This window comes from Natator depressus, chromosome 14, assembly GCF_965152275.1.
Source record: "Natator depressus isolate rNatDep1 chromosome 14, rNatDep2.hap1, whole genome shotgun sequence".
Classification (NCBI taxonomy): domain Eukaryota; kingdom Metazoa; phylum Chordata; order Testudines; family Cheloniidae; genus Natator; species Natator depressus.
Genome location: NC_134247.1, coordinates 20,595,798 through 20,608,782, shown reverse-complemented (window position 1 = coordinate 20,608,782; position 12,985 = coordinate 20,595,798). Strand labels below are relative to the sequence as shown.

The window sequence follows — 12,985 nt, the reverse complement described above, 5'->3', positions numbered from 1 at the left end:
GGACACTATAACAGGCGTAGCCGGTTAGAAGTCCCCAGTCTGATAGCTGGACTCTCTAAGCCCGTGGTTCTTGCCTTTTCCATGCTGTGACCTCCCTGGTGCAGCAGGAAAAGGTTTGGGAGAGTGTTGTGACACACCTCCTCCACCTGGCCCTGCTAGGCTGCAATCTCCAGGTTGAGAACCCATGCCCTGCCTGAGCCAAATTCATCTTTGGGGTAAGTCTGTCAAAGTCCATGGAGTTGCAGCAGGGATTGATTTACCACAGTGGCTGTGTCCCCCTTCGATTACCCAAATGGAGACCTTCCTTGTCTATAAGCAGCAGGCTCAGCCTTGGGCTTGGGGCACTCTCCTGGCCTCAGTAGTGTAAGCACAACAGAGGGATTCCTTCAGCCAGTGCATTCCTGAAGAGTTCCTAGGCTCAAGCTTGGAACAGGACCCGGCAGGCAGAGATGGGCGGAAGGAGCTGGTGAACTGCAAAAGGCTGAATAAGTACAAACATCCCAAAGGCTCCCTTTCAGGGAAATCTTCCTCTTCTCTTAAGCAATTAAATAGGACCCAGAGCCCCACTAAAATTAAAATAACAAAATCCATTTATTCTGGCAGAGACCATTTGTGAGCACCTTTGCCAAAACATTTTTGTGGTGCTGGTCTTTTCAAGTGGCTCCTTTGCAATAAAATCCAGATGCCATCCGTCCGCAGAGCCCTCCAGGCAACTGGTGATGTCCATGAAAGATGCCCTTTGTAATTAATTAATCTCCCCAATGCTGTGGTGGTGTATTCCCAGTGGTTCCCAGCTCGTTTCTTTTTGCCGACCCCAGCAGAAAAGGAACGTATTCATTTCTGAGCGCTGAAGAAAGCCTTTGTGCTGGAAGGAGCTCACCAAAAGGGTTAAGCTCCTAACTGGGAAGAGGCAGCTGGGATTGCAGGAGTTATCAAAACACAAACAGAAGTAAGCAAAGCTTTTAATTTGCCTGGCTGGGCCGCCATTTCCAGAGCCCCTTCCTTTGCTGATCACAGATAGTCCTGTTGATTTACTGACCGGCTCTATGTCCTGTCCCAGTGGAATCAACTGGCCTGAGTGAAGCTATTGACTTTAGTGGGGTTACATTCGGGGTTTAAAATGTTCTGTGCCTCCTGCTCTCTCCCCCTGGCCCTGCGAGGGGCTGTCCGCCTCACCGTGGAGCTGGGCGACCCTGAAGGGCTGGGCCTAGCTGGTAGCGAGAGGCAGGTCAGGCTGTTGTGACAGGGAGCTAAGCTGCCTTCAGAAGTTCTCTCTCCCTCTAAGGATGTGACAAAGGGTTTGCATTAGCATGGGGTACTGGAGCTGTGTGTGGGGGCTACCTCCCACCCCTGCACTGTGAACAGCACTCAGTGGTGTTTTGTCATGCGTATGCACATGGATATATTCGCAAAAAGAAAAGGAGGACTTGTGGCACCTTAGAGACTAACAAATTTATTTGAGCATAAGCTTTCGTGAGCTAAATTTGTTAGTCTCTAAGGTGCCACAAGTCCTCCTTTTCTTTTTGCGGATACAGAGTAACATGGCTGCTACTCTGAAACCTATGGATATATTCGTTATCCAGACTTATGTGAAGCTTATGAACGTAGGCGTAAATGTGTGCTCCCCTAGAATCCCCTGGGAACACTGTAACTATCAGGCTAATTAAAGTATTAGCAAATGCTGGTAATTATCACAGCTGCTTTGGTGGGAACTCTCACTTTACTTTGTTAGATCTGGGCCCTCTGCATCTTCACAGCTCGGGGTGAATCAGCATTTCCATTATCAACCCCCATCTCCTCCATCCCACTCACACCCTCTAGAAGTTTATAGTTTGCTTTGGTCATAAAACTTGTGTTTCAGGCTGAAAGCCTTTGCCACAAAGTCTCAGCACCCTCTGCAGCATTCAGTTGGGAATCTCATTTAAATCAGTTTTGTGGTATGGAGTGGGTGACAAACCCATGTAACTCGGCTCCCCCTGCCTCAGAACAAACCTCCATGCTTCAGGGCATCAAGTCGCATCCAGTTGATGAGGGTCAGGAAGGAGCTTCCCCCGTGGGCTTGGTTATAACCCCCTACTGTAGGGTTTATTGCACTTTCCTCTGAAATGCGTCAAACAGGCCACTGTCAGAGGCAAGGTACTGGACTGGGTGGACGACTGCTTTGAGCCCCTCTGGCAATTCCTGTGTTGTAGTGTATTCAAGACAAAGTCCTAGAAATGCCAAAGAGTGTGTAACCTGTCAGTCAGTCTTGTTCCTTTTTGGGTAGCAGGAGACAGGCAGCTTGCGGTATTGCCAACCCCAGTGCTCAAAAATCATGAACCAGGCCCCAGAAAATTATGAGATTTTTTTTGTAAAAGTGATAAATGTCAGATTTTTTTTTCCTTCTGTTTTTTTACCCATTCAGGTAGCAGCCAGGTGAAGTCTTCAGGCTTCTCTCTATAATAGTGGGGGGCTAGAAACACCCTCTATCTTAATCAAAAGAAGAAAGCAAGCTGAGATCCTCACATAATCCTTGGACTCTAGGCACTTGAAATCAATGGGAGTTAGTTGCATAGCCTGCTTAAGTGCTTTTGCACATCCCACCAACCACCTATCTGCATTGTTAGGTGCCTAAATACTTTTGTCAATCTGTCTCTAAGTGCCCGAGTCACTTTTGAAAATGGGATTAAGGCTCCTAATTCAGGTGAATTTGAAAATGTTACCCTTAGTCTCTCTGGGCTCCAGGTCCCCATCTATACAAAGGGGATAACAGTACTTCTCTGCCTTACAGTATCAGATACTCTGGTAATGTTACCATGTAAGTCCTTGTAATAGTATAAGGACCTTGGAAGAATGGTGGAACTCACTCTGTCTCACTGATTTCATGTCTCCATCGAAATGATTCTCAAAACTCCACTCTCTTCTCTGCTGCCTACAAGCAGCTAAGTATTATCAAGATCTTGCTAGCAGCAGCCAGTCATGCTGCTTTTTCAGTTGTCTGCACCTACTCTCACACTTTCTTACCGCGTGTTAATGACAGTACATCATGAGGCTGGAATGAACGGCTTGTGGTATGAAAGTGAACTGGGCTGTTTCTTTCGTGTAGCACAGTTCTAGGTCCTAAGCTCTTTGGGACAGGGGCTGTCTCTGCTTTGTGTTTGCACAGTGCCCAGCACAACAGGGTCTTGTTCCACGACTGGGGCTCCTAGGAGTTATGGCAATGCAAATAATACATGCTAATAATAAGTTGTAACCACTACATTGCACGCTCCCATTGTTCTCTGTTGCACTGTATGTTTAGGTTCCCACCTGCAGATAGGGTTGCCACCTCTGAGATACAAAAACTCAGAACAGCCGGGATGACACTGAGCCCATAAAACTGGACAGCTGGCATCATATACTGAATGTCCTTACCGGTTTCTCAGGACTGTTACCTCAAAAAAGGGAGGATCCTGGGAAAACCTGGTCAGGTAGCAACTCTACCTGCAGACCCTAACTGCAACATGAGCCCCAGAAGGGAGAGAGTGCCATTGGATGGCAGCACGCATACTCTCCCAAGATCGCATGCATGCGCTCCAGCTACCTTAACACCTCTCATTCCCTTTAAAGGAGTTGAATGCTTCCCGACTTACAGTACAAAGCTTCCAAACTGGAGGGAGACAAGAGAGTACCTGCAAAATGGGCATTGTTGCAACTGGTGCTGCTGTGCGAGGAAAGCTGTTCACAAAAACTGCCTTGTCCGGCCGGCGACAGCTAATCCTCAGACTTGTCAAGGGCCTGCTCTTTGCACAAGCATCTGTGACACATAGCACGCAATAAAAAGCATTCCTCTAGAAACAATCAGTCGTTTCTATCTCATTTGTAACCTAACAACTCAGCCTAGGTTTTTGTTGGGGCCTTTTTGATCGATGGCTTTAATTTTGCTGGTGTTTTGCACAGGTTTCCAATCCAGATGTTGCCACTGCCAGACGGTAACTGCAGTATGGGCCGGGGGCAGTTCATCTTGGCGCTCTGGTTGTCGTGCCAAGGGGAGGTCAAAGGCTAGGGGTCAGTTGCTGATTTGATTCCAGCCCCTGTTTTTCAGGGGCAAAGGGTGCGGTTTCTTGGAGAGCCCTTCTTTGCACTGAGGGGAAACCTGCTACCAGTGCAGCAGCTGGCGTCCTGCTTATTTTCCGTGTCCTCTGGGAAGAACAGGCTCATTTACAGCAGATAGCAGCTGTTTGCAGTGAGAATCAACAAACAGTAGATCTGAGGCGGCTTCTCACTCCGCCCAGGACAGGTTCATTTGAATGACTGGCATTTTGCAGCCGTTGGGCTCATTCAGAGGTGTCCGGAAAGCTGGCATGAGCCTAAGGGGATCGAACATGGTGCCCTGTGGCCTCTCAACTTCAGTGACAGCAGGAAGAATGAGTTTGTGATCAATATACTAGACTGGGACTCAGGAGGCTTTTGATTCAATTCCCTGTTAGGCCACAGATGCTCGGTGTGACCCTGGGTGGGTCACTTATTCTTCCTATGCCACAGGCGCTGACTTTCAGCTTTCCCCGGGGGTGCTCCACCCCAGCTCGGCCCCGAAGCCCCTTCCCCCACTCCGCCCCTTCCCCCAAAGCCCCACCCTCGCTCTGCCTCAACTTGTATGTGTCTGTCTTAACCAGATTCATGCAAAGGAGCTCATAGTTCAGGGTGGCACCGTGAGTTCGTTCCTCTTTGTCTAAGCACTGCAGCGAACGTAGGACCAGCTCCTGCAGTCTTTTCTCAGCCAAAACACACACTAGCATCAGTGGAAGCTTGGCCTACATAAGAAACCCAGCATATGTCATTTGTTTTTGGACCTCACAGAGTTTAGGCCCAGCAAGGTGCATTGCACCTATGAGGGTGGGTAATCGTAACCCTGAATTCCCAGGCCTTTTGCGCATTGCATTGAATTCTTAGAGGCAAAGGCTGCCTTTGCTTTTCCTCACCACTTCACACCGAAGACGATGGGAGTTTCACGAATGGACAGGACGGAAATGTGGAGTGCAGAATTCCTTGGGGCGGAGGGGAAGGAGGAAAGCATTGAGGGCAGGGGGCGAGTACTGCACATTTTTAGGTGAAACCATTGTGCTGTCTCCTGGATAACCCCAAAAGATTGTGACTGACAGTCCTGGCCCTTTAAAATTCCTCATACCCTACAGGAAGGGAGTGTCTTTCTTACAGGAACTCAGTGTTATTGAACGAAATTCAAGCCAGGAGGCAGGAAATCCCAATGTGGGCAAGCAGGAATTTAAAGGGACAGGACTCTGATAATTTATAGATTAAATTGGTTCTTACTGTGCAGTTGCAAGCAATGGTTTGAGTTTTTTCTGGAAGTTCCCTGTTATGTTTTTATACCATCTCCTCCTGACTCAGATCGTGCTCCGTCCTCCACTGTACATGCTGATACCAGTGTGAAAATCAGTTATTGTGAGACAGGCCCATCAAGTGCATTGCCACATCTCCCTAAGGGTATGTGTCCACTGCACATGAAGGGTGTGTTCTTCACTCGGGTTAGCTAACTCAGGTTAAAAGAAAAGGCAACTCAGCTTTTAACTCAGGTTAGCAATTCAAGTTCAGCCCACGCTCCCCTACAGAATTTAACTTGAGCTGCTAAGCTGAGTTAAAACCTGAGTTCCTTGTCACGCTGCTTTATTAATCCGAGTTAAGAACATACCTTTTTTTTTGCAGTGAAGACATACTCTCTACGTAATTAGAGAGTATGAAACTGCTCTGTACAGTAATTGCCTTGATAGATTCATAGATACTAAGGTCAGAAGGGACCATTATGATCACCTAGTCTGACCTCCTGCACAACGCAGGCCACAGAATCTCACCCACCCACTCCTGCCTAAAACCTCACCTATGTCTGAGCTATTGAAGTCCTCAAATCATGGTTTAAAGACTTCAAGGAGCAGAGAATCCTGCAGCAAGTGACCCGTGCCCCATGCTACAGAGGAAGGCGAAAAACCTCCAGGGCCTCTTCCAATCTGCCCTGGAGGAAAATTCCTTCCCGACCCCAAATATGGCGATCAGCTAAACCCTGAGCATATGGGCAAGATTCACCAGCCAGATACTACAGAAAATTCTTTCCTGGGTAACTCAGATCCCACCCCATCTAACGTCCCATCACAGGCCATTAGGCCTATTTACCATAAATATTTAAAGATCAATTAATTACCAAAATCATGTTATCCCATCATACCATCTCCTCCATAAACTTATCGAGTTTAATCTTAAAGCCAGATAGATCTTTTGCCCCCACTGCTTCCCTTGGAAGGCTATTCCAAAACTTCATTCCTCTGATGGTTAGAAACCTTCGTCTAATTTCAAGTCTAAACTTCCGAATGGCCAGTTTATATCCATTTGTTCTTGTGTCCACATTGGTACTGAGCTTAAATAATTCCTCTCCCTCTCTGGTATTTAACCCTCTGATATATTTATAGAGAGCAATCATATCTCCCCTCAACCTTCTTTTAGTTAGGCTAAACAAGCCAAGCTCCTTGAGTCTCCTTTCATAAGACAAGTTTTCCATTCCTCGGATCATCCTAGTAGCCCTTCTCTGTACCTGTTCCAGTTTGAATTCATCCTTCTTAAACATGGGAGACCAGAACTCCACACAGTATTCCAGGTGAGGTCTCACCGGTGCCTTGTATAACTGTACTAAAACCTCCTTATCCCTACTGGAAATACCTCTCCTGATGCATCCCAAGACCGCATTAGCTTTTTTCACACCCATATCACATTGGCAGCTCATAGTCATCCTGTGATCAACCAAGCGTGTTGCTTGTACAATGTTATTATAAGAAGTTATTGCAAGTGATCCTGGAGGCACTTGGGCACTATAGTGTCCTCACAGAAACCAGAACCCCAGTAATTCCTGGACCTTGTTTTTTTAGCATTTAGTCTCATTGAACATAAATGGGCAGTATCATAACTGACATCCTTATTAACCCACTCTTCACGTCGGTGCTGTTGATCAGTTTTCAGTCTGCTTTCTGCACTGAGAGCGTATTTGGGTGGATTAGCTCAATCCAGTTCCAAAACAGATTAAGCTAAAAGTGTCCACATGGGGAGCTAGTACGGAATAGCTATTCCAGGCTATTTCCCCATGTAGACAAGCCCCAAGAGCCTGATCCAGCTCCCACCACAGTCCATGGGGGTATTTCTGGTGACTCCAGTGGAAATGGATCATCAGGTATTGTTACCTTTCCTGTTGCATTAACTTCAATATGTATGATATTGCGTTCTTGTCTGTTATTTTTCCACATTGACAGTCTCTCCGTCCTAGCTCCCTGAGTAGCATCATGCTTTCTGTAGTACTGCCCTTCTCTGAGCCATTGGGACACTCAAATGTGTCTGGCTGGCGAGGGGCAATCCATATGCCCACCGCATTTCTGTTATTGACACAACTCAGAGGTACCATGCGAAGGTGGAACTGTTTGTTAACGGACATATCCAGTTAAGGAATAGGGAAGAACATGCAGGTGGAACAATGCAGCTACAGTCAGTAAGGTCACAGCAACCAATCAAGTTAAGCAATAGAAAGGAAATGGGAAACTCCCTTACTTGGGTTTCAGCCCTATCCCATGACCCTTGGTGTGGAGCCCAGCTTTCCCTTCTGTTTCCCGAAGAGCCACCCATAGGCCACAATTCAGCAAAGTTCTCAGGACGTGCCTCACTTGAAAAAACGTTCAGTCCCAGTGCAGTCAATGGGGCCACTCATGGGCTTGAAATTTGACCTGTGCTTAAGTACTTTGCTGAACCAGGGCATCACAGCTCTTCCCCTTCACCACCTGTGCAGGAGGAGATGGAGTTAAACCCTTGGTCACCAGGACACAGATAGTGTCCTTGCACCCTGATGCTCACTCCCAGGTGATCATCGTCTGGGCCATGCTGTGCCCTGGACTCGCGTGCCCCAGTCCTAATGATGTTCTGCATTAATGTGTTTTCTCTCTCTCTTCCGGTTAGGGACCTGATGCCCAGAACCCTGGATGGGCAGATCACCATGGAGAAAACTCCCAGCTACTTCGTCACCAAGGAAGCACCTGCTCGAATCTCTGCCATGTCGAAGGGCACCAAGCTCATCGTGGTGGTGCGGGACCCCGTGACCCGAGCCATCTCCGATTACACGCAGACTCTCTCAAAGAAGCCCGATATCCCCACCTTTGAGAGCCTGACCTTCAAAAACAGGACTACAGGCCTGATCGACACCTCGTGGAGCGCCATCCAGATCGGCATCTACGCCAAGCACCTGGAGAACTGGCTCCTCTACTTCCCCATTGGGCAGATCCTCTTTGTCAGCGGGGAGAGGCTGATCAGTGACCCCGCCGGGGAGCTGGGCAGGGTCCAGGACTTTCTGGGCCTTAAGAGGATCATTACGGACAAACACTTCTACTTCAACAAAACCAAGGGCTTCCCCTGCCTGAAGAAGGCTGAAGGCAGCAGCAAACCCCACTGCCTGGGGAAAACGAAAGGCAGGACCCACCCCAATATAGACCGAGAGGTGGTGCAGAGACTGCGGGAGTTCTACAGGCCTTTCAACATGAAGTTCTACCAGATGACTGGGCACGACTTCGGCTGGGACTGAGGCTGAAAAAAAGAATAATTTAAGAAAAGAAAAAATATAATATAATATATATTTTTTTTACATATCAGTAGAGAGGGAAAAACAAAAATGTAAGCGTTGTGCTGAAAACACTCTCTGTTCTGTTTGTTCTTTTTGACACAATGTCACTGCTTGGTTTGTTTTCTTTCTTCTATTAGCAGCGGGTTGGTGTCTCCTTCCATGGATAAGGCAAGGTGGCTGTGGGCCAAAGCTTGATGCTGTTGAAGTCAACAGGGCTCTGGCCATTTATGACAGTGGTTTCAGGATTTGACACTGTGTCTATAGAAAAGTCTCGGAGCATCATTTTCAAATTTACCTAAGTTCCATTTTCAAAAGCGACATAGGCACTTAGAGGAGCCCAACTGTCATTGAAAGTCAATGATTTAGGCTTCTAAGGCCCAGATTTTAAAAGGTATTTAGGCGTTGCTGTGCTCAGCCTTGCAATGCCTAACAGATTTAGGCACATAAATCTCATCATGAAGATTGAGGCTCCTAAATGCCTAAATCACTTTTGAAAATGGGACTTAGGCTCCTAAATCAGTTAGGTATTGCAACAGTGAGCGCAGCAACATCTAAATACCTTTACAGATCTGGGCCTTGATGACTAAGGGCTGCATTTTTAAATCTAGTTAGGTGCCTAACTCCCATGGGAGGTGTCCAAATGCCTTTAAAAATGTATCCCTTAGTCACTTTTGAAAATAGGACTTAGGGTCCTAAATACCTAATTCACTTTTGAAGATCCCAAAGCTGGTCAGGACATTCTTTTTCCTGTGGAAAATTTTTTATCAATTTTTTTTCACTTTTTTTATCAAGTTTTCTTTGAAATTTTGGGGGGTTTGATCCAAAAAGTGGAAAAAAAATTCTGCAACCAAAAACCAAGCTTTTTTTCATCAACTGGTGAAAAACGGGAGGGTTTTTTATATATAAAATTGAAATAATTTGGGTTTTGGTTGTAGAAAGCGGGGGAGGGGAGGAAATAGGTTTTGACAAAAACTGATCTTTTGACATGAAAATCTCAGTGTAGTCAAAAGGCTGTTTTCCAGCCCACCAGCTCACAAGCAGCTTCCCCCATCACTTGTACTCTCTCCGGGTCGCTATTTCAGAGCTCACCCACCTCTTTCAAGATTCCCATTCAGAAACTTCACCAAGCCAACATGCGTCCCATTGGATGTCATCCGTAGAGTTTGAGGGTGTGGCCCTCATGGGGTTTCATACTAAGAGGGGAGTCATTGTAAGGTGTGGGGAGACTCCATGTCCTGTATATTCCTGAATACGGAATAACAGGGTAAGAGCCAGAGTTGTGGGAAAGGTGGCGTGTGAGGTATCCTGCTAAGCCACGTTCAGGAATATGTTGGACAAGGCCCTCTTGGCTTCAGAAAAATCTTAGAAGAGAAAATGTTGGAGCAAAGGTTCATTTGAAAAAACCCAAAAAAACCAGCCAGTTGTTCACAAGAGTGTGGTGAGAACCTAATGGCTGCCCTGCTTAGAACAAAATGGCAGCACTCTTCTGCGGAACACGGGGGAGAAAACAGGAAAGAGCAGATTGGGTTTGTCAGGTTTCTTCAATATGTTCGTTAAAATAATCCTCCCTGTTACGATACCTGGAGATCTCAATTCTTTGCCCTGATTCTTGACAGCTGTTTTGTGGCTTCTATAAAGTGAGTTGGTGGTAGCTATCCATTAATTAGGCAGGTGCCCAAATCACACAATTTGGCCCTTTTGTCCATAGTCTCATTAGATGATTATTATTTATATTAGCGCCTGGAAGCCCCAGTCATGAACCAGGACCCCATTGTGCTAGGTTCTGTGCATTACGATTGCTGTTTATTAGGTGTATTACAGTAGTGCTTAGGCACTTCATGGATCAGGACTCCATTGAACAGAACCAAAAGACAGTCCGTGCCATGAGGAGCTTACGGTCTAGGACAAGATGGAGACAGCCCAGGGAGCACTAGGTAACAATGAGACAGTACTGGTCAGCGTGAAAAGCAGTGGTTCCAGCATACCGGCTGCATAACCGTTGTCAAGATTTTTTTTAGGCATCAAAGCAGAGAAGAGAGTTCAGGAGGATAATGAGTTGATAATCGAAGAGGTCAAGATGATGTGTGTGAAATTACCCTCTAGCTCTGCAGGTGGTCCCTCCAGTTCCTGCCTACCTGTTCCGAAGGTAAAGAAAGCAGGTCAGGGTCCAGGGCTGTCAGGGCACCATCTGCCACCAATATCACATTCGTGTAAAGAGAAAGAGGATAGAGCTGGGCCTTCCACCCACTCCTGGCTCTCCTGAATCCACTTCCCAGCTTTTCTCCTAACCGCTTAAGATATGATCCTGCACATTGCTGAGGCTGCAGGGGCTCAGAAAGGACTTTCCCCCTCACTGCTGCAGAACCAAACCTGGGTGGATTCTCAAACAGGACCCACTTCCCGATCTATTTAAAATCACTTTGTGTTAACGTTGGCAGGGCTTTCTGAAGGCCTTGGCCCCAAGACTTTCTTCCACTTGTTGCCCCCATAAAGCCTTATATGAGCTCAGTTTTCCTTACCCAGAGTCCAGTAACAGCTGGCTGGCAAGCTAACAGTAGGGAGCTAGAAAACTGTTAAGTCATTTTCTCTGCAGTACACCCTCCCATCCCCAGCACAAGAGGCCACAGCAACCCCACTACCTTCAGCCAATATGGTCATCCTCTGTCTCAGGTCTTGATTCAGAATGTTCCGGCTCCAGCTTTAAGCCCTTTTTTTGGCAGCATCCCGTGGCACAAAACATCTGGGTAAATATTTTATAATCATCTTAACCAAACAAAGAACAAAAAGTAGCGATCAGATCAGCCAAATGCAACCCAGAACAAAGCAAAGCCACAGCACTCGCTCAAGCACATAGTGCCTCCCTTTGTGTCTTAATCCTCGCGGAGGTCTGTCTAAGGGCGGAGTCATGGGTGGCTACAGTGCTCGCCTGTTGTTAAGATCCTGGCCAGCTGTGGTCACAACAGCCAAATGGGCTGTGGCAACAGTCAGACTTTCTCAGCTGAGTAAAACAGAACTTGCAGATGAATCTGGACAGTGCAAGAATTTTCACCACCACCCTCAACTTTCATCCGAAACTCAAACCAGAAGATTTCTTTTGGGGCAGCAGTAAAGCTGTTAACTTTTCCCCCTTGTTATATTTCCCTATCCACCTCCTCTGGACTTCCATTTTCTAGCCCCAAGTGCCAAAATCAGAGCAGATTGGTAAATGTTTTTAGCAAAAATCAATGACAAAGTGTGTTTCCTTTCCCCTGAAATTTGACATTTTACTGGAATATTTCAATGAAATTTCAGAACGTAAAATGCTTTGACCAGCGCTATAGTTTCTGATGATCATGCTCAGCTGGTGGGGGTGATGGGAGAACCATCAAACCTGGCCCTTCTTTACTTGTTTTGCTATCATCGCTTCACCTGAAAATTGAATCTATGGCGTGGTTACAGCTGTCCTGCTGGCATTGCTCTTTGAACAGGAATCTCCATATATTCTGCTTCCCGTGTGAGCATGCCATTTTACACCTCTGGTTCCAAAACTCAGCTGTTGTTGAGCAATGATATTGCCTCCTTAGGTATCACAGTGGTTAAGCCTAACAGCAAGGCAGTGGCTGGTTCCTTGGAGGGTTGAGGGACCAATGCATTTTGAAGTTCACCAAAGGCTGAAGCTGTCTGAGTGACCTGATTCTGTTACCCAGAGCTTCTTTCAGCTTGTGGGTGAAGAGCTGGCCCCAATCAAGTGTTTAAAACCTGATCCAAAAGCCACTGCAGTCAGTGGAAAGGCTCCTATTGATTTCAGTGGGCCTCAGATCAAAACCCTAGATGAAAAAAAACTAAAAAGGCCCAATATGTTTCATCCAAACCATCCGTGGAAGTTTTCAAGATGTGGCTTTTTGGTTTTGGCCATACCACATCCATTCACATGAATTAGAACCAAGCATCTGAAAATCCCACTCCCCATACCTAGCACTTTGAAAAGGCGGTCTTGAGGTCTGATGACAATTCCCCTTGTTTTTAAGAGAGGGCTACAGTATTTATGGTCCTTATGCATTCCCAACACACACAGGACACATTGAAGGGAAATGAAAGCCCTCTCTGTGAAATGTGGCCTATTAGATCGTGTTTCCAGACAGCTCTGACTCATGTAAGACGCTCACTCGTATATTTATATGACATAATGCTTTCCCCTCCCCCAAAGCTGCATTACTCTGCAACAGGGAATCTATTGAACTTTGAACTTCCTGGCAGTGGAATATAGACTCATTTTAAAATATTTATAATGGCTGAACATTGTATTCAATATTTGTGATTCTTATGGCAAGAATCCGCTGGGCTGCAGATAAACCTCGGTGTCATTTTTTCAGCCTGGCTTATACA

The 12,985-nt window shown here is 46.5% G+C and overlaps 1 protein-coding gene across 1 annotated transcript in view; it reads left to right on the top strand.

Moving 5' to 3' along the window:
• Positions 1–11,845, top strand: part of LOC141998816 (heparan sulfate glucosamine 3-O-sulfotransferase 3A1-like) — an 84,601-nt gene extending 72,756 nt beyond the window's left edge. Inside the window, exon 4 of the mRNA XM_074971798.1 lies at positions 7,963–11,845. Coding sequence (XP_074827899.1) covers positions 7,963–8,581 — 619 coding nt within the window. The 3' untranslated portion in view covers positions 8,582–11,845. The remainder of the gene's footprint in view (positions 1–7,962) is intronic.
• The last annotated feature ends 1,140 nt before the right edge of the window (positions 11,846–12,985 follow it).